The following is a 22,145-nucleotide window of genomic DNA, read 5'->3' as shown; positions in this document are numbered from 1 at the left end:
AAGTGACGGTAAAGTGTTGAGCCCTCGTCCGCCATCTCTTCTCTTCTCCAGCAGATATCCTGGGATGTTTTCCTCAGAAGAAACGCCGGCATCACATTGCGACACATTGAAAAACTTTGGATTTATCGCTTCGATAACCTTCCAGATTCCTTTCGGCTGGCGCTGGCGAGCTGGAGCCATCCATCATTCAACACCCCTCCGCACACACACGTGATAAATTAGCCGCCGCCTCGTCCGCCGTGAAAAATAAGGCAGTTAATAGCGAACCATAAAGAAGGGAATTCGGATCATCACTTTCAAGCGGATAATAAACGGCGAGATGCGATATTATGAGAAGGCCTCGTAATTCTGCTCCGGTTAACGCGCCGCTGCTAAATCACGGCACTTGAGCAAAACAAATGGAACAACATGGGCCGCTTTGACACCTTTTTGCGGGGCGCTGTTTGCAATAAAAGACAACACAACAAATAATTCACCTTCAAAAGTCTTTTCGGAGTTGTAACTCGTACCCCCGAATAAGGGGACGCCACTATATCTACAGTTTTTTTTTTTTTATAACACCCATTTTGAAATTTTGATGTGCTACGTATGCTCCAATTTAGAAGCAATATATATGGGGACACGGCGCAAAAACCACGAGTTGCGATTGAATGACTGAACTCTTGAAAATGTGTCTTTGGCATTGAATGTGTTAAAGCATTTGAATATTTGAATATTATTTTTTATTTTGCATTATTTGCATTTTTATTTGCATTAAATGAGCTAAACATTGTGGGTTTTTCATATGCATATTTTACATTTTGTATTATCATTTTGTAGACAATACTGGTAAATCTTTAAAATGTTATAGATGGATTACAAAAGCTTTCTTGTTTTATTTTATTGCCTTTAAAAATTATAGTAGTGGTGCTTAGCTTTATGGTAGTCATACATTTGTCTCACTAATCCGAACCCTCTCCCATTTTTTTTTTTTTTAATTTCGTATTTTTCCTGACATTTGGCGGCTTTTTTTGCGTGTGTTTCTGAACCGTAGCCCCGAAACCACTGGGGGTTCAAGAGTTACCGCCAAAATGAAAAAAAAGCCGCTTTATATGTTTGGTTTGCGGCTTCTCGAGCGAGTTTGGTGAAAATCCACGACGTGGTCAACGACGACCTCCCCGGCAGCGGTAACGCGAGCGCGCCGGCTAACTTGTTGGTTTCCCTTTTCCACAAAGGCCTCCTTCTTCCAGTTCGCGCGGAAAGGCGATAGCCCGCTACAGGTGGACGTTCTCAGGGGGGGAACCCCGTTTTTGTTACAGCCGATGATGCGGGGGCCCCGCCGCCGACGTTTTCCACTAAGCGTAAATTCAGACGGCGCGATAAATCAAGATATCGATTTTCATCCGGCGAGGGCTGCAATAACAATGTCACCCGACTCGGGCCGCGCCCGTCCCGCGTGCGGAGCGAAGGAAACCTCGCCGACCTATTTAACGCTTGGCGCGTTAAAGCCAGAGTGCCGAAAAACCCCTTTCCCTGCCAGATATAACACCCGGCCCGAAAAAGACCGGTTAAAGGGAACCCGGTGAATAATGTGATTGCTATTTCCACGAGCGCTCCCCAGTGCCAGAAAGCGAATCTGATCCAATTCATGTGTGTTCTCCCGGCTGAGCCGGCGCTGGATAACTTCAAGAGGCGTGCGCACGGCCAAGAATTAGCGAGCCGGCTTCACTTTTTTTTTTTTTTTGGTAACTTCAACATGACCTTCGCTGATTCTGGATAATTCGACTTGTAGCTTCACGAGGATTCATGTTGGCGAAATATCTCGATAGAAACTATGGAAACCTTAAGAGCTTGATGGCTCGAGAGCCATAGGTTGCTTACAACATGTCGCCAAGACATTTTTGGGGCTGGCTCCCCCTTTAAGGCCTTGCCCTAACTTCAAGCCCCAAAAAGCAAGATGCCCTTGTCAAAGGCAAAAACAATCCGAGTCAGATGTTTGTCGGGCCGCCAATTCATGGCGGCAAAAAACAGCAAGAGGCTGTTCTCGGCCAGTAAATGGACTGTAAAGTGCACATTTTTTATTATTTTTCTTCTTGCTGGGCGCCTCCCGTTGGCTTTGGCAGCCGGACGGCCGGCGCTAACGCGGGCCAGCGACTCCCAAAGAGAAGAAGACAGGTCACGCTGCGAAATCTCTATCAAAAACACCCTAAAGGTTAGCGAGAGCGGCGAACGAGACGACAAGTCCTCCGCGGGTGTAATTACGGTTGCGGGAGGACGGCGGCGCTCCAAACGGCGCTCGAGCGTTGCCACGCTGCTTCCGCAGAAAAATGCACAAAGTCGCAGGGTTCAACACAAATATTTGCAAATGTTAAAAAGCTCGTTTGATGAAATAGGCCTTGACTCATGACTTTTGTGATCACAAACTAGCAATGTAAGAGTGCGTACACAAATACCGGTACATACGTCGATGGGGACGAAAATGGGATCGTGCCAAAAGTCCTTAACTAGCGCTTAACTCATTTACTGCTAGCCTTGAGAAAACGGATTTTTGACTTGCATAGATTGGCCCAATATAATATGCACTTTTTTTCCCGAAAACCAAAGAAGTGTTTTTGAAGCATTTTATCAATAAACTAGCATTGTTTGATTACAATTTGATTGATACGTTTTTGTTGTATTTACAGCAAAATATTATTCTGCTACATGCATTGTAAATAACACTCATTTACGATCATTCTATTTGGTGCATATTTAATCAATTACTTACTGTAGATGTCATTGCCCGAAAACAAGCCTATATTTTTGAAAAAGGATTTGGGCAACTAACCCCGATGTTGTTTAAGAACATATCTCTATTTATTTTGATGACTATATTATTACATATTAGAATGCAGCAGCCCATCGCAATGCAAATCTTCAAGTCTGTCACACATAGCAGCATGCGTACATACGCGTTGCATATTATCATCATCATTTCATTCAACTTGCACTTGACATGTCAAAATAATCAATGCATTGGCTCGTATAATCATTGCAACGGGCCGACGGCGGCTTTCTAATTGCGGGCGACGGGAAAAACGGTGCTTTTTCTCCGAGAGCCGTCAGGCAAAATTGCAAACAGCTGCCGGCCGAGGCACTGTAAAACGCCAAAGCAGAGGCGAGGGCAAAAAACAAAGATCAAGCTAAATAAAGCACAGATGTATAACTGTTAAAGGATAAACTAAACCAGTGCCGGTAGCGGGCCGCGGACCAGGAGTTGAGTACCTCTGATCTCTTTTTCGGCTTTGTGCCGCATTTGGAAGGATAACGTCGTTCGACGGCTCCCAAAAAGTATTCTTGACAATATACGAATTGTGTTATTTTGTGACTTCAAAACACAGAAGAAAATATTCCATCCAAGCGATTTCCTTTCGAGAGAAAATAGCGCAAAGTTCGCAGGCGACCCCGGCCGTTCTCCGTCTGCGAAAGGCAGCAGCTCCGCCCGCAAAGCGCCCACGTGGCCGACTTCCCAACGTGTGCTATTTTCGTGGCGTAATAGTCGCCGTGACAAAATTCATTATGCTCAAAGGTCTGTTTGCTCTCCGAGTGTTCTGTTTATGTACAGAACATTAGCGCCATATGGAGCCGTGCGCGTGGAAACGGTCCGCGCTGGCTGCAGATGGCGGGATGCAAACATGTTCGCAGACACATTTTTCTTAGGAAATCTTCTGCTATTGAAAACAGATACTGGAAATGAGTACAGAGAAGACACTTATTTTGAAGGCTGGTGGAAGAAGAATTTGAAAACATTTTGGGATCATAGCATATAGTAGACCAATTATCAGTTGGGCTGATTATCTGTGCCAGTAATTGACTTTTTGATAAATATCGGATTTTTTTTTTTTTTTTTAATTTGATAGCCCGGAAAAGATCACACTATCCCGTTACCTGATTTTGAAGAACTGCAGATACGGTCCCGATTCTATTGCATCCTGTTTGCGAGTTGCCGCTGAAAGCATTAGTGCAAAAATCGGGGGATATGCATGATAAAACCTTGGATTTTCAGTATGTCCAAAATTGACAATATTTCCAATTGTGAATGGCAGTAAATGAGCCTGACAAGGTCTAAATTTGACACCTATAGAGAGCATGCTTTTCCTTTGCCATCACACGTCAAAAACATCAAAAAGCCCAAGTTGATTCAAAATTTCCCCCAGGGATGAAAAGAGACATGTGAAATTTAGATTTTTGTGATTTGGAAAGTTTAAGAGAACTTGACTTGCTTTACAAAACCAAAACATTAGTTCAGGTACGGCCCATGAGGCCTGGTACGAGTTGATCCACGGACAGGTACCGGGCGGCGGAGCGCCGTTTGGGGCCCTCGAGTGTCAAATTATGGTTTACGATGGTTTGAAAATTCCCCTCACCAGGCTCTATTTATATCAAGTGCAGACCAATCCATATTAGCGGGAGAATTTTCTTGTCCCCCGCCTCAGCTTGTGGCTCTATCAATGCGCACTCTTCCAGGAGTACTTGAGGGAAGGAAAAACGCAAAACCTGAAGACGGCCCTTTCGCGTTTCTCAAGACGGGCGGCCACGGAGGAACTAATGACGGATCCCGCCGGCGTAATTGGTGTAATGATGCCGGGGCAGATGGGGCGCTGGCTGGCTGGCTGGCTTAAACTAGGACACGTTGTGCTCGCCTCTCCACAACAAAAAGAAAAGCGCCGCGACAGCCTCTTCAGCGCCGAGTGGGCGGGAGAGTGAAACAACGGAAGAGAGGGAAAAAAAAAAAACCAGAGCGGAGGAAGAGCCAAAGGGAGGCCATTCCTCCGCTCCATCGGTTACCACAGAAACAAAGCCGGTGCCCAGTCGCTCGGCGCTTAAAAGCCGCAATTAAACACACTTTGTCATCCATCTCCAGGCTTGGCCTGCGCATCCTCAGATCCACGTATGCCTACACCGATACCTTGAATGAAGGGTTTCATTCCTCTTGGGACCGAGCAAACAGTTGTTACGTGGGTTCGTCATTGATGAATTGCCGCCTTTCAAGCAGCTCTTCCGCATTCCAGCATTTCCATTTCCAGGTTTTATTTTGTTCATATTACGAAAATTATTCAGCATATAAAAGAAACAAACGGAAATAAAAGAAAACAACGCTTAAAATCTCAAAATTCCCATTTGAATCAAACGCAACGTGAGATTCTACGGGAGTCCGAGATATGACATTAACGGCGGAAACAAAGGAAATTAACTTCATTTTGCTGTTTGCCGCCCTCCTCTGACGGCACTTTTGCTTTGAGAAATCGCACTCGAAATGTCATGTATTATAACAATTAATGTGGTGTTTGAGAGGCTGGGAATGATTTACAATTAACAAAAAACATGATACGAAAGCCACTCCGGAGCAGATCGATTTAAAAAACAAAAAAAATTCAAAACCGATACGCGATAAATCGGAAACCGAACGCGGTATGGCAATACGCGTATCGCGTCACGTAACATTAGCTTCAAACACGAAACCATAACTCGAAAAGCCTCACGTGAAAGCCGTCAATGTTGCCAACTTCTGATTGGCGTGGCCACCTAATTAGACAGCCAGCCAGTCAGGCGCGAAGACGACAAACGCGCCACGGAGGTTCGTTGGCTGCGCGATAATTCCAAACTCTCACGGCGCTAAATTCCATCTCTAATTACGACATATTATCTTAATTGGCGGGAAGACGCGAATCGACGCGGGAACCGAACGGGCCCGCTCTGACACGAGACGCTGTCATAATCCTGGCCGCCAGCGCAGGCGACAATTACACCCGACAGACGCCCTAATTGCGGTGCGCTCGTTTGCTTTTATTGTGGCCAACAAAGGCGGCTGACAGCTCATCAGCAGCCGCTAATCCCGCAGGCTGTTTGACGTGCAAATACCACATTCCCCGTGCGCTCGCGCGATTGTCAACACGCAATTACATGGCTTGTGGATAATAATGACTTGGGCTAGCGTTGGTCTCTCGCCGCTTGACACGATCAACTGTTGTACAAATATAGCGTAGCTCAGCACAACGCTCAATTTTAATGGCCGACGATAAGCAAATTCCAAGCCCTGACTTTGGTGTCAAAGCCCGGCTTGGAAGGCCGAGCGTCCTTCGAAAGCCCGGGATTGAAAATCTCAGGCTTTCTCAAATTAGTTTGTTTGTTTGTTGATCTAACAAGGTGTGCCGTGGATAACACGCTAGCTAATGTTCGCATGTCATATCGCGCTGCCTTTTTATGCGTTTAGCTCCTTTTGGTTTGTGCCAGGTATTTTCCCTTTGCTATACGTACGTGCCTCTTGAAACTTGATTTTCCAATCATAAATTTAACAAGTATGGAAACTTGTTGCGTTGACATGCGAGTCCGTTTACTTCAAAGTGTGGCGGAAAAAAGCCAAAGTTGCTTGCTGACAAACATCATTGGGCCTCCCATCCTATACAGGGAAACGCGCAATTTGCTAGCTAATTTTGGAAGAGTGCGTTGCCACCAACAGGGACGTATTCTCGTAATTGGAGCGGCTTTGCTTTGATGGAGCGACTCCCGTTTCTCCGTAGGTTCTCACAGCCGGCTAATTACAGCGTGTGGCGTGATGCAAACGTCAAGGAAACATCAAGAAAGTTACAACTGTGGAGTTTTAGGGGTAAGTCGCTAACAAAAAGGCGATGTCCCCTATGAACCTTTCGGATCACGCATGACCGCTCAGATTTTTCGCAGAAAAACAAATCTGCTACATCCTTTTATTTTTGGGGCAACAAAATAACACCGTTGATTTTTGGATGGTGGCTAGTTTAGACAGAAAACAGCCTAGACAGTCCCGGAGTTATCTTTTGGAGAGAATGCGGGTTCGATCCCAACACCGGTGTGACCCTGTTGAAGTGTCCTTGAGCGAGACCCAGTTTCTCCTGATGTTGTGTTATCAGTAGATAAATAAAAGGTCAGTGTAAATCGCTTTGAGTACCAAATTAGAAAAGCGCTAAGTCCATTTAGAATAAGAATGATTTTAAATTTGATTTGAGAACTATTTGCTTTTCAGCTCAAATGGTTCTTAAAAACATGAAGAAAAAAAGTCTTGAATTAAGTTTTCTTGACAAGAAAATGATTCTTCCCCCATAGCAGATTTTTGTGTGCGCCTAAACCAAGAGATTTTAAAAAATCCTTTTCTTGTATTTGGTCCGGCACTTTACGCCCCGCGCTAAGAAAACCTCCTCGTGGGCATGATGCGCGTCCTACAAAAGGGAAGCAAATCGGAGAAGGCCTTTTAGCCCGGCAGCGTAAAGACGTGACGGCTCTGATCAGTCCGGAGAAAGCAAGCGCTGCTCAGGGAGCACTTAAGTCCTCTCGGGGGCGAGAAGAACCTGATCTCGGGTATTACGTTGAGGCCGCGCTCAACAATCTTGCTCACTTATCAACATCCTAAGGTTTCCTGCGCTAGGTTGTTTAACGGCATCAATCGGCGCCCCGGCGACCTCGCCATCAACGCGTCCGCTTTCAAAACGGAGGCCGAGAGCGCCGTAACTTAATAGGCTTTGCTCGCCGATGGAGAGACTGCGCTATTTCCTGCGGCTGTTACAGGCCAAAGCACAAAAATAAACGGTCCTTTATTGAACGTTCTTTGGCGTAAAACCCTCCCCGGCAGCCCCCTGAAACACCGTGCCCCCCAAGCCGCCCCCAAGCCGCCCCCAGCCTTTGCTCCTCGCTGCTATTACTGCAGACTGCTGGGCTCGCCCTCCGCTAAAAGTAAAAGCTTGGCACTTTTTGTGCAAAGGGGCCATTTGTTCAGGTGAAAAGGAAACTTGCACGGTAAGCAGAAGGCGGACAGTAGCGGGTTAGGGGGGCGGGAGGGGGATCCCGCATTAATCACAGGAACCGTACAGTGTGAGGATGTTCATTAACTCTTTCAGAATTTTCGGCGTGTACGCAACTTAGGTTGTACGCCAGCGACAATCATTTTTATCAGTGTGTTACAAATAATATCATTTCCTTTACTTTTTTTTTTTATAACATAAAATAATCAATGGGGGAATTTAAAAATGCAACAATTCTAACGTGATGTGATTGCAGATGGACGTGCGAGATTTTGTGCACAAAAATAATCGTCCAAATTTTGGACCATATAACCATTATAATTTTTGAGATGCCTTTTATTAGCATTTATGACATTGATTTTCCTGCGATGTTTGCAACATTCCGTTGAGCAGCGGTTGCACTACGTCAGCAAACAGAAAATTCTTTATGACTTGTGTGTCACTTCAAGACAGTAGGTGGCGGTAGAGACCAGTTAATGGCTATGTCTTAAAGTGTCATTGTCACTTCACAGGCTACAAGGACAGAGCATACCATTTTTCATTTTTGTGGGTGTTTACAAATAAAATAATACAATTATGTATTAGTAAAGAATAGAATAAGGTAGAATCTTACTTTCTTTTTCCAGGTAAAGAATGGAATCCAATCTTTTATATGGTCTCTACATAGTCATACAATACAATATTCTGTCAGCCTTGAAACATGCGGCAAAATGCTCGAAATCGGCTGGTACTTTTGGGTTTGCCTTTTCAGATAATGCTTGGCACTGAAAGAGTTAAAGAACAATTACTGAAGGGTTTTATGAAGCTTTCTGTTCACCCCCTGTGAGGTTAGAAAAAGAAAAAACGGAATAATAAAGTAAGCGGATCACATGAAAATGTTTGCTGCTTCAACCTTTAACTTGGAGATTAACCCAGAGTTGGGATGGTAATTACAAGTTAATTGCCTGCTGATCTGAACCAAAGGGTGGGGGGCAGGATCTGGACAGCTACAAAGTACACGGGTTGCTGTTTAAACGGAGAAGAATATGATTGGCTTGTCAACGAGCTGCCTTTGAAAATAATTAACGGGAATTGCTGTTTTTTGTTTTTCGCTTTCTTGATGGGTAATGCGTAAGAGCCCATGCTTTGTATGTACTATTTAATGTTACTGTGGGGACAACGTTACGCAGCGTTGTACTTAGAACAATTATGTAGGCACTATCACACACCAAAATTGATCACTGTGCACAATACTCCCGAAAAGTAGCCCGGATGTGCCTCCACTCAATTAAGGTAGGGAGACACCCATTGAATCCTCAATTCAATTCCATTTTCACCGGAGCGCAATACAAACATCTGGCTGTTCTTTTTCGGAGTTTATTTTAAAGCTCGAGTAAGAATAGAAGCGGCACAAGGCTCCCCCTCATGTTCTCCCTCCCACGAAAGTGGCACATCTTGCGAGCGTCAAGTCGCCAAGTTGAGCTGCTGCCGGTGCTGCCATGAACCCGCTGGGAGAGCTGGGAAGAATCTGGCCCATGTTAATGATGCAATTTATATGTGAGAGGGACAAGCGCTGTTTGGGCACGGTCTTTTCGACTCAACGGGCTGCAACCACAACTCCCCCGGATGGGAGGGCGGCGGTAGCGGCGTGGGCGGAGGATGTCAGGAGCAGCGATAAGTGCCATTACTATTAGTGTCTATCTGTCACCCTGCTCTACCTTTTTTCTTGCAAAAGTCAACCTGCGCGTTTTCCGTAACGGCTAGTCTGGTCTCTCAAAACCAACTGTTCCTGTGTGTGTCTGTGTGTGTGTGTGTGTGTGTATATATATATATATATATATATATATATATATATATATATATATATATATATATATATATATATATATATATGTGTGTGTGTGTGTGTATTTTTGTACGTTTTCATGCATAAAAAACATCTAAAAGCCCGAGTTAGGTCAAAATTTCCCTCAAGGGTTAATGTGACAAACAAGACAGCTGTTGATAAGTTGAACAGCCGTGTGCGCTTCCAGGCGCATCCCTTGTCAGTTTTTCCATCTTACGTATTTAAAAAAAAAGAAAAAAACTAATTTGGATTTCGTTTATTGCCAGGCACGTCATGACAACTCGTTCAACTTTTGAACCCGGGAAAGGAGAAACTGGTGACGGTAATTGCAGGCTGTGCTTTGTTTCCTAAAGAGAGGAGGAAAAAAAATTGATGGTTTTCAACCCAAATATTTAAATGTGTTTTTCCTCTCTTGTTGCTATGCGACACTCGAGCCGCAGAAGGAGAGACATGTGCCCAATAAATTCGACTGTCAGATGCCTGAGCCAAAAAAAAAAATCCATCATACAATAATCATTACAGTTTTTAAAAAAGTACTCACCCATTATATATATATATATATATATATATATATATATATATATATATATATATATATATATATGTTTACATACATATAACACATATATATATATATATATATATATATATATATATATACATACATATAACACATATATATATATATATATATATATATATATATATATATATATATATATATATATGTTTTTTTTATGTATGCAGGGGTTATTAGTTAGGTTAACATCTTAATGGTCCAAAATGATTGTGGGAAATAATATACAAAGAAATTCTTTTAGATGATTGATTTTTGTGTTGCAGCACATCAATCGCCATCCGACATTGTGCGTAGCGAAATAGTGCCTTCGGTTTCTTCCGTGCGCGTCTCGCGACCTGCGGCAGGTCTAAAGTGTCCTAAGATAATAAACACGAACCCCCCCGCAACAACATTCTTGAGAAAAAGACGGTCCCTGAGCACAGCAGCTGCTAACATTTCAAGGTCAGGACCCTTGGGAAGACCCGAGACACTAATAACCAATGTCCAATGTCCAACGCGAGTCAAAGGGGGCTAATGGCCTGGATTTTGGTGGGGAAATTTGGGTCCTGGGCTGGTGCTTGGCAGGACAAAAGCTCCACTCTTTCTCCTCTTGTTGGCTAAGTGCTACCAGGCACCGCGCTTTATTTACTTAACGGAATGAGCTGTAAAAGCCAAACATTAGGTCATGGCATATTTTCGCCTGGAGAAATAAGTCAACCAGACATCAAACCTCGTATTTCCTTAAGTGTGCTGACTTTTTTTTTTTTCTGGGGGGGGTCAAATGATGCGGAGTGGAATTTTTTCTACTTTTGAGTTAAGACTTTGGACAGCGCGGCGCACATGCGTTTCCAATTACGAGCCCCCCTCCCCATCACCCCTTGTGCAATTGACCAGGTCTGAGGAAATGTTAAACAGGCATCATAAGCAAAACAGAGACGGAACGGAGTTCCTCCTTTCCTTTCCAAACGCTAATTAAGACGTCGCTGTAAATGGACGACGCAAAAAATCAGACTAAGCCTCGTCAGTTAGTGACAGCTTAACAGTGCCGCCAAAGTCGTTTGTCTCTTTGTTTAAAGCCTCTTTGGCAAACGAGGCTACGATGCTGATTTGCGGAGATCCTAATGAAGACGCACGATTTTTTTTTGGGGGGGGGGGGCTCGGCAGCTGGACGGAGGCAATAAGTCCCAAAGCTGGGGGTCCCCAGGAGCCGCTGCTTTGATGTTTCCCCTGAATGTGTTTCTTTCCCAACGGTGTCACCTGCCAAAACGCCACTGCATAAGAAGGTCAACGTTTTCCTCAGAAACGTAGTAAAATGGACTTGTTAGCCACAAGAGGCTCTTTGATGTGCTGGGCTAGCTTTAGTTACTTTACAGTCCACATGAAAACAGCCTTTAGGTCTTTCTACGCTGACTGACTCTTCTTCCGTGGTGTGGCTGGATCGGGTTTGTATCATGAATAGGGACGCCCCAGATCACACTCCCAATGCTCTGGATTGAACCGTTTCACTACCTTTTTTTTAAATAAAACGTATGGGACATATTACTTGTTTATAAGTCCAGGATAGTTGGAAAGTTAGTTGAAAAAATTCCTACTTCCACCAAGAAATACCACCGGGACCGTATATCTTCTTCAAAACCTAAATCTGATTACAATCCTATGTCGGGTTCCAAAAGCTGCTGGACACAGTGAGAAGGCCAGCTCCACTTGCCAAACTTTACTCAAGATTGTGACGGACGCTAACTGCAAAGGTCCCTGGTCGCCACACACGGGCTTTTTCGATTGCAGCTTCGGTGAGGAGAAGCACTACTTATCCGTCCAAGCTTGCGTTTGCTCAATTCTCATTTAACCGAATTCAATTAGCATCGATCGCGCCTCTTCTCAAAGCCCGGCTTGAGGGTTTCCTTGATCCTCAAGTCGGACGGAGCGCAGCGATTTAACCCCATTACAAGCTCTGATGAAGCTCTTGCCGGTCGCTCATTGATGGGCGCGCACCCGAGGGGCGGGGCGTCCGCCTCGCTCGCTCCCCATTTCTTTACGTTGCGCAAACGTCATCGTTGGAGAGCCGGTTCCAAACGCGTCGCGAAAGAGCCGCTTGAAGGTATCGAAGGCGACGGACGCCAGCGGGTGGTGGAGGTAAACGCTTGCGCAATCAACGCTCCATCTCCCCTCTGGTGGGAGCTCGATAAACGGCCGACAATAAGATTGAAACGGGTTCCGCACGGGAGCAATTGGCTCGAGTGAAGACTTCTCAAGCAGGCTACGGGGGGGCATGTCCACTTGCTCCAGCTTGCGCAATTTGCGGCCGATTTCAACTTGTAGTCGTCTCGAGCGCGCCGTTTTGGATGAGGTCAGTGATTCCACACTCCGCAACTTGTAGGCTACTGTAAATGTCACGCTTGCAAGGAGGAAGTGAAGGTGAAGTTTCAAGGTTCCACGCTTCTCACAAAAGTGAGAATAGATCCATTATTTACCAAACCGATTATATGCACCGATTTTGGTATATTTGGCGTATTTTCAAACTGTGTTAACTTCAGGGGGCTAGTTTTACAAAATCTGGCTTACGGTCTTTCTCTGCAAATTAAAATGTAGATCTACAGTGGTACCGCTACATACAAATGCCTCGTCAGAAAAAATTCACCTTACGAAACGCTTCATCATAACAATATTGTCTTTAGTTTCGAAAGAAATCCAGAACACGAAAGGCGAAATTGATGGTGTCTAATATTAAAGAGAGACAAGATACTAACGTCAGACTTTAGCATTGTTAGCATGTTAGCATAACACTCAGGAAGTGACCTTGAAACTAAATTAAAGTCCATTTTCATGCTCAAAATCATCCCAGAAATCAATATTGCACTTGTGGACTTGTAAACGACGCCTCGATCACTGCAAATGTAAAAACACGCAAACATTAAAATAAAATTCTCTTCTCTGGGGCGTGCCAGGAAGCTACTGGCATTTTTCTCCCGAGGATTTAGAATCAGGAGATTCCCGCAATAATAACCTCCAAACTCAAAAAGCAAGACAAGCAGCAATTTGTTTGACGTTGCGCCCCGCCTTTGCCTGATGAAATTAATGGTGACACGTCAATTGTGTTGCGGCTGGTAATTTCTCTCTCTAATTGACGCCTCTCAGAGAAAAGTGGGCCAAGCAGATGATAGCGCAAATATTATGAAAGGCCTCCTTTTCTCTAGTCGACACCTCGGATAAATGACAGACAAAAGACTAACCTGGGCGATTTTCACAGAGTTCTGCGTGGAGCCGCCGGCGTGATATTCAACTTCTTTCCTCTTGACGATTTCGTCAAACCTTCGAAAGGAGGCGCATGTTCAAATTAGACTCACTTCTAATGGTCAAGGATGGTCATGCGATAAACTTTTTCGAAGAAAAAAAGTTTAGGCACAGAGAGAAAAACAATTCAAAACACTTTTGAGAATATAACACGGAACGATTACCGTATTTTCCGCACTATAAGGCCCGAGTAGAAGCCTTCGATTTTCTCAGAAGCTGACAAGGCGTCTTACAATCGGGTGCACCCATACGTTTGGCCTTCGTTTTTAGGGAAAAAAAATGTGTCTTATATTTGGGGAATTAGGGTATTTTGACAGGAAAACCTTCCATGAAAAACAGTGACATTTTGCTATGGATGACCCCGATAAGTCCGTGACGCTTAGTGCGGACCCGCCAATTGAATAACACGGCGCATTCTTCACACAAGCGGAGCTCCCCGCTTGTGTCAAGGAGTGCGCCCCGCTGAGAAAATTGCCCGAGATGATCCGGCGCGTCGCCCGACGGAACAGGCCCGGATGGCGTGAAATTGCGGCCTAAATGAAGTGAGCGTGGAGGAGAAGGTAAATCCCAAGCATGGTCGCTTGTGTAAACAAAGTGTCAGAGGCCGACGTTCCCTTTTTAGGATCTTTTTACACGGGAGCCCAAATGTATTCCGAGCGAGCCGGCTCGGAATTCCGCGGCCGGAACAAATAAACAGGGGCTCTCAATGGCATGCGCGTGCAGCGCTTTCTTCGCCGAGCGCTAACAAAATAAACACGTAAGCGCATTCATAAACAAGCGGCTGTTCCCATCAGGCTTTCATATGCTGCCCATTCCCATCACTAAGATTACTTTGGAATTGAGAGCTGCTCACTAATGATTATTTTTATGATCGGTGAACCAGTTGATTATTATTTTGGATTGATTAATCAGGACCCCCCCCCCGGAAAAAAAAAATCGCCTAAATTTTCACCCCATTTTACAGCGCTGTAAAATGATGTATCCCTTGAGAAATATTAAACTTGACATGTTTCTATTCATTTGCTCTTAATTCGAAAAGAAAACTGTACTGTTTGTGTCACAGCATTAAATAGCATGAAATTAGATCTGCTGATACCTGCAGAAATCCTGTTAAAATCCCCTATTAACCCCATTTGTGAACCACTGGTCTGGCACACCATTTCCATTGGCACACCATTTTTTTCTTCCTGGTAACTAAAAACCCAATGTTGGTGACTTTACAAGTGCCAAGATTCTAGACAGAACCCCATCAAAACCAGCCCATTTGCATCCCCAAGCATTAATGAAAGAAGTGCATTTTATTTAAAGAGAAACATTTTGCTGGCTTTTGCCATTTCCAGGCTCCCTGATCCCAAACATGATCCTGTCTTCGGCTACATAGCGAGTAGTAGTGCAGCTGGCATTGATATTTTTTTTTTTTTCCACAAGTGACAAGCAAAATATCCGTCACGGTTTGCTAGGCGCAATGTCACGGGCTGGCGCTGCAAACTCGGGCCACGTTTTAATGTGGCGTGGCGACAGTTTTGAGCCGGTGTGAAAGTAACCTTTCCGGCTTCAAAGGAAGTCTTCATATCGTGTCTCCGGGCGATCGAAGGAGACCGGGAGATGTTTCTAAAAAACTTTCCATGCGAGTGGAAAATAAGCTAAGCAGGTGGGGAGCGAGAGAGGGATGGCTACACACCTGTTTTGACAAAGGACGAATTAAAAAGCACTGTGGGTGTTTATAACATGAACTCTTGAAGTCATTTCAAATCAGCTTCTGAGGATTTCTTCCCCCCACCCTTCCCATCTCCCCTCTCCTTACTGGAAATATTTGCTCCACCTTTGGGGGGGAGCAGCTGCCTAGAGACCTTTCCACCCTCAAACAACATGCGATCCCACAGTAGTGGCACCGTCAACTGCCTCCCCTTTGGCCATTTAGGGAGAGAAAATCCCTTCGCCATCCGCTGAGCCGCTGACGTGAGGGAGGGTAGGTGGATTAAAAAAAAAAAAAAAAGGGGGATTGTTTTGGACAAAATGTCCTCAGCCGCTAAACTGTGCTTACACAACCACGGTGCAGCTCTGCATTCATACATTCCAATGAGAGAGTTTTCCCCAAACGGTGCCGGGTCAACAATTTCTTGGCAAAGGGCTTTACGATTCAAAGAGGGTCTCGCCCAGCTGCTCTGTGAAATGAAATCCACGTTTGTAAACCGCTGGACGGACTAGCGGAGCCTCGCGCAAGGCAGCCTTGCATCGCTGGGGATTTGGGAACGGCACGGCTTTTAGAGAAGAAGAAAAAGATTAGATGGAGAACCTCGGCTTTTCTCGGAGGTGGAACTGAACAACGGCGGGAGAGTTTGCGCTGCCGTCGTGAGAAAAGAGGACGGGCCGCATCATTGAAAGAAATCTCCAGAACCTTTGGCTCTAGTAGAAAATATGAGGTGGGATCACGAGTCGGAAATATCCTGCTGTTGACATTCCCATCAAAGGGAAATCCAAGAGCATCCAAAGAAACTTTGAGTGCCTTCAAGTGACTCATGACTTCCTCTGCGTCTTATCCACATTACCCCCCGAAAAAAGAAGTGGGGTAGATTATTTACACGGCGATAATTCAAGACCGCCTCCTGTCCTGGCTCCATCCCTCTTGACGGCCCTTTTGATGTGTCCCATCCCGATAAGAGCGGATGAGTGTCCGACAATCCCCGTCGAGTGAGAACAAGTCGGCGTTAATCAATGAATAGACGGGATGCGGATTCCTCGGGGAGGGGCGGGGGGGGGCTAAAGTGCCTGAGAGGGCCCCGGAGCGGCGGAGCGCGCCGGGGGTCATTTATCTGCAATGATCGCGACAGCGCGGGCCGTCCTAATTTAATCGCCTCGTTCCCGTTGAAGCAGCTAACAAATCAGCGGGAGCGTCAAACAGCGCTCTCAAAAGACGCTCAGAACGCCATGGGCCACCGCGGGGGCAGGAAAGACTCCATTGCAATTGCCACAGAAAAGCTACCCTGACTTGCAAGTTGCGATCATTTGGAGACCGAAAGCCAATCAACGCCGAGCATTTTTTATTCATTTTTTTAATATTAATGTTTCGCCGACTCGCATTTGGGTCTCAATCCTTGGAAGATAACATTTATTTTCAAAATCTTGGAAATGGATAAAACTCTTCAGTATAAGAGAAGAATGTTCAAGTACAAAACCCGGAGAAGGGGTTTGCACTTTTACTCTGCAAATGGGGCTAAAGAGGACACTTTGCTTTGATCAAATCAAACCGGACAGCCTGAAACACCCAATCTGTCTTCCTGACAGGGCGGGGGGGTGGGGGGGATGGACACTCAGTTCCAGGAGTGGAGGGCATGTCTCATCGCTGATTAGAATCCGCCATCAGCGTGCGCATCCCATCCGACGTTGCGTGACAGTCTGGGGACCCCGCGCGGGGTAATTGTTTCCATAGGTCACGAGCGATACGAAAACAAAAACAAAAAAAAGCTCGAAAGGTAGATGGAAGAAGGCGAGTCGTCGTGTTTGTTTTTCCTCCTGGCCGCCAATTAAATTGTTTGTCAAAGTCTTGGGGGGTGGGGGGGGTTAGCAGTCTCTCCCTTTCAAAATCGATATGCGGCGTCTGGGCGCGAACGGCGGCGCTTCCGACGCCACGCCAGACAGACAAACCCATTCGTTATTCGGCGGGGCCGTGCGCGCTCTTCAAGGTTGCGCCATGGCTTTTCTTATTCCCGATCAATAATTAGATTCTTGGCCTTTAGAAAGAGATTCACTCATTTTTTCTTTTCTGCAAGTTGCTTTTAACTGCTTGAGGCGAGGGACCGGAATTCCCCGAATATAGGATGCACCCTTAATTATGGGTCATATTTTCTGTTACCATGTATTAGACACACCAATATGTGTATGAATGTGTATGTGTGTGTGTGTGTGTGTATATATATATATATATATATATATATATATATATATATATATAAAAACACTATTTGGTGGGAGGAAACAAGTCCCGACTTCCTGCAGCTTTTGGATGCACAATTAATGAATGTGCAATTACACGCCTGTAATTCGGGAGCAATTGCATTAGAATGTTGCGCGAGCAATGTGTGTACTCAATTAGGCCGCACTGGCAGGGATCTTTTTTTTTTTTTGCACTGCAGAGGGTGTCGTTGTTTGTCACAGTGCGACAGTGGCGGAAAAGAGGAAGGGGCGGGCCAGGAAGCGACTGGCATTTTTCTCCCGAGGATTGAGACGCCAAGCCAAGGAAGCCTTCTCCTTATCTTTGCGCTTGGCCGTCCAGAGCCCTCCCCTACTGCGGGAACCATATGGCCGGGTGTGACCCCCCCCCCCCCAAAAAAAAAAAAAAAAAAAAAACATCAGCCCAGATAGCACAGTATAAGTAGATTAGCCTCCCTGTTTAAGCAAGAGAGTGCTTGCTGCCATCCGTGGCTTTTGCTGCTGGAAGAGGGGGGAATCAAAGATGGCTAAAAATAGCCCCGAGCTCGTTTTTCTTTTTTTTTTTTCCCTCTGAACGGCACACGCTGTTATGCAGCGGCTCAGACACCCACATATTAATTATAAAGTGCTCTTTAAAAGAGAGCATCTAAGCAAAGGATCGGCGAGCTTGCTGGATCATGTTTGTTGCACCACCTGCCGGCCACCGGCGCACGCTAGCAAGAAAGACCCCCCGCCCCCCACCCTCCCCCCGCCATTGCATCAGCCTTTGCCCCTCTCATGATACATTTTGTTTTTGCTGTTTGTTTCAAATCGAAACTAGACCGTTAATGTAGGGCTTTAAAACCCTCTCAAGGCGGGTGTTGCAGATTTGCAACAATGAAACGACAATATTAGCTCTCTTCTGTGAGCTATTTTTTGACTCAGATGTTGAATAAAAAAAAAAGGCACTAAAAACTTTGAGCCTGAACAAACTAGGGAGGCGGGGCCACGTGCTACCATGTGTCCACAAGCTCAGTCAAGCATAAGAGCATCGTGTGAAACTCTATCACAAACAAACACCAGCGTAGCGTCGCCTGAGGTTGCTTTTGTAGGGCTAAGCAATAAATTGAATTCGTACGATTAATGAGTGATTTTACAAACCCACGATTTGAAAATGAGGTCAATCGTAAAAGTGAGGCTTTGCACAAGGGCCGCTTTGCAACACCGCTTCTCAAATTCTGGAAGTTTTTCACATGGTTTCCGAAGGGGTCAGCGTATTTCATTGAGAATGCGTTTACATGATGCGACAAGAATCTTTTCTAATTGATTCAGATTCTTTGCTTCATGAGAATAATTTTTGTGAGTCTTCTCGCATAGACAAACCCACCAAATTTCCTGTTGCTAGGCTAACCGGGTTTGGCTGGGCTAAATTTTTGGAAAATGCCGCGGGCCGCTTTCAAACGGATGACGGGCCAGACACGGCTCCCGGACCTTAGGTTGGACACCGACGTTCTAACTTAGACTTTTTATTTTATTGTACTCGCGATAGACAAGGCTACCAAATTCCCCGTCGTTAAGCCGACTGGCTTTGGCCGGGCTAAATTTTCAGAAAGTTCAACCTGGGCCAAGTGGCGATTTTGCGGGAAAGCCCCGTAAGGAGCGCGTCGACAGAGGCGAGCATCTCGCACGCAGCGGGGACCGTTTGGCATGTCGTCTTTGTTGTAAGCAGATGGAGCGCGAGCGGGGGCGTGCGTGCGACGTACGCGCGTGCGCCGGTGGAGTTGTGTCAAGATGATGCCACCCCATGGCGCAGGAACACCTCCCCGTCCCCCTCCGCCGCCTTGCTAATGTGGCTTGAATTATTCATGTGACAGAGAGGCCCACACACACATGATATAATGAGGAGTTAGCCATTGTGACGCGGCTAATCTGCATTTAGCGCGCGGGAAGAGGGAGACTGATCAACTTAATTGCTGGGAGCAAACAATTTCTGCAAAGACCAGTAAACAATTCATTAGCATTGAATGGAGCAGCAGAGTGCTTCTAATCACGAGCGCTTAATTCGGTTGTTTTTTTTTCCTCGGCGCGTTGGGGAATGCTACGTGGTGTTTGCCCACAATGCCTTCTCCTGCGGAAAGGAGGCGGGGCTTCGCCGCGATGGCATGTTATTTCCTGCCCAGGCTCCTTGGAAAGCTGGCGGGAGGCGGGAAGAGTAACAGCGGGCCACCGTTGCCTCCTGGTGGACACGCTGGGCTTCTGCACGAGCGAACCGCCTTTCCTATCTGATTCGCCGGGGGAAGTACGAGGTGGATAGGAAAGTCAATTCGGCTTTGCTCCGTCTTTTAAAATAAAAGAGCAGTCTTGAATTTCTTTTTAACTTTATTTACGGCTCGGCAGTTAGGAGACAGCGACTTCTCCGCTCCTGTATGTCTTTATGTGGGTGTTACCCGGTGTGCCAAATGAGCTGCTATTTTAGTCATTTTAGTCTGTTTATTTTCCTTTGCGCTTCACTGCACTCCTTGAAAAGAAGTTGTACAAAGACATGTTTTGATTGGGGCATTTTTCTTTCAGTGGATATTTGAGTTTTTATTTATAAGCATTTTTATCTGTTGTACACAAAAGAAGTATTTTATGAAGAAGTTAAAAAAATAGAAAAATGTCCATTCGTTTCATGCAATTTAAGGAAAACGTTATATTGGGATCTAGTATAGGGAAGTTATTTTACTTTATCTTAATTATTTATAATCAACATTTACAGTTGATCCACACTTGTGTATATAAATATACATGGATTTCATGTAATGTACTTACTAAAACATGATGTACTTTTGTTGTTTCTATTGAAGTCAGTATCGCAAACGGGAAATAGATACTAACTAAACCTTGAGCAAGGTACTTGAGTACAAATTGTGCGAAAGCATGCGGCGGTCTTATCTGAGGCGGGGGCCGATAAGGCGGCGGCGGAAGACACGTCAACCCAGACCAACTCCCCCAATTATATCGTTCATTCTTACTGCAATGCCAACTGACAGTGTAAAGATTTTGGACTAATTCATTTTAAATAAATTCATTCTGTCTACAAGTGCCAGAAAATCGCTTTACTAGTTATTATCCAAACCAACTTTATTTAAGCACTTTAAAACAACCACTGCTGACCAAAGTGCTGTACAAAAAACCTTTTTTTTTAAAATGAGATTCATTCATTTCCTTATGTGGTGTTTTTATATGTCCAACAAATCGAATGTAAAAATCAAGTAGGAAGAGGGGTGCACCTCTGGTGGAATAGGCTTAAGACGACGTTATTCAAATGGTTCATTCTAAGCCAGTAATTTGTCATTTTCACCTAACTTGAAAATATATTTGCAATGACTTTGCAGCCCGGCCCTGTCAAAAAGTGGGCGTGTTGCATTCAGGGCGGATTTACCACGTGGCTATTTTGGGCTTAGGGATGTATGACCAGTGCCAGCCCTTATTTGGCTCCACCATGTGTGTGCAATTGAGTTTTTCATTTCCTCTTTTTACTCACAAGGCCTTGTGTTTCTCCTCAGCAAGGATCTGGTCATTGGGCTTCAGTCCGTACCTTTTTTTCCCCAAGACAAATACACAAAGAAGCATCATTTTGGTGTCACTACTCAAAGACAACCAGCAATATTTCAGGAAATGTAATTACTTATCAAGGAAGTCTTTGTCCACAACTGCAGAAATGTCCAGCAGGGGGTTTCCCATTCCAAAAAGTGTGTTTTCACTGAAAAAGAAAAAAAAAAGGGGGGGTGTAATCTAATGGTTTGATTTGTTTAATCCTTATGCGATATTTTGTCCAATACGTTGATCTTTACATCAAAGAGAAAGCATTGAAAAAAAATCCCACCGGGGAGCTGAAATTTCACCCAGGTTGAGACATAATTCAAGAGTTCTAAATGGCACCAGCATTTAGTTTTCACACTTCCAGCAGTGCGCCATCCCTTGGCTAAAATACCGTGAGAATGGTGTAGAAAAACTTGACCCCAAAATTGTCAAACTACTGCACAAGGGTTGAAGTCTCTTCTGCGCCAGTGACATGTTATTCCACTTTTCAGCTATTTCTAGGGAAAAATTTCACATACTGCACTATAGAACTGGAAGCAAAATACCACGGAAAAGCACAAGATAGAAAGTGTCATATCTGTTTAATCTGATTCACGCCCAAAAGCGATTTAAGTCAATAAAGTTACACGAAAGTAACTAAAATGCTCTTTTGAATCGCAGAAAGAATGTTCCAAAAGTCGTTTTACCTTGGAGCTGGCATGTTGGTTTCACGGCAAAAAACAAACTTGTAAAAGGCGAAAAAACGTCTTGACGGTTCTGCGAAATAAGCAACAACGTGCTTTTGGAATACAGGAAGTTTAGCTGTTTGATATGGTCACTTGATTGGCTAAAGGCTAAAGAAGGTGGGACTTTGAGAGGCTTCTTGAACACGCGATTGGCTATGAAAGCCACCAAATGAGAAGTTCGACAAAACTGGGACAAACTGCAATACCTGTGTGAGCAGTTATTCCCGATATCAGCAAAGTGCGATTCTGTTTTCAGTATACAGGTAAAAGAGCACAGCAATTAAAATCTGAATAAAGTTTGTTACTCAACAGTGTGAAATCATGAAACAACAAAATAGAAACACGTTGGAAAGTTTGGTCAATGCCACTTTCTGCTTGCCTGTGAACGTCTCACTTTGCTAAAAGTTAGCCCTGTTTACTTCAAGAAAGTCATATCACGTTGCGTAAAAAATACATAACGA

At 44.8% G+C, this 22,145-nt stretch overlaps 1 protein-coding gene across 2 annotated transcripts in view; it reads right to left on the bottom strand.

Annotated features, from left to right (window-relative positions):
* LOC148409995 (adenosine kinase-like) overlaps window positions 1–22,145 on the bottom strand; it is a 56,485-nt gene that overhangs the window by 33,742 nt on the left and 598 nt on the right. Inside the window, exons 1-4 of one of the 2 annotated variants that reach the window (XM_088439287.1) lie at window positions 21,646–21,738; window positions 21,045–21,119; window positions 20,901–20,954; window positions 13,405–13,483 (exon numbers count right to left, since the gene is read on the bottom strand). In XM_088439287.1, coding sequence (XP_088295413.1) covers window positions 13,405–13,483; window positions 20,901–20,954; window positions 21,045–21,119; window positions 21,646–21,659 — 222 coding nt within the window. In that variant the 5' untranslated portion in view covers window positions 21,660–21,738. Of the gene's footprint in view, window positions 1–13,404; window positions 13,484–20,900; window positions 20,955–21,044; window positions 21,120–21,645; window positions 21,739–22,145 lie in introns of those variants that run through there. The other variant, XM_088439286.1, reaches the window with a different exon arrangement.

This window comes from Hippichthys cyanospilos, chromosome 17, assembly GCF_059441005.1.
Source record: "Hippichthys cyanospilos isolate Australia breed blue-spotted pipefish chromosome 17, RoL_Hcya_1.0, whole genome shotgun sequence".
NCBI classification, from domain to species: Eukaryota; Metazoa; Chordata; class Actinopteri; order Syngnathiformes; family Syngnathidae; genus Hippichthys; species Hippichthys cyanospilos.
This window is presented reverse-complemented; position numbering and strand designations above follow the sequence as displayed.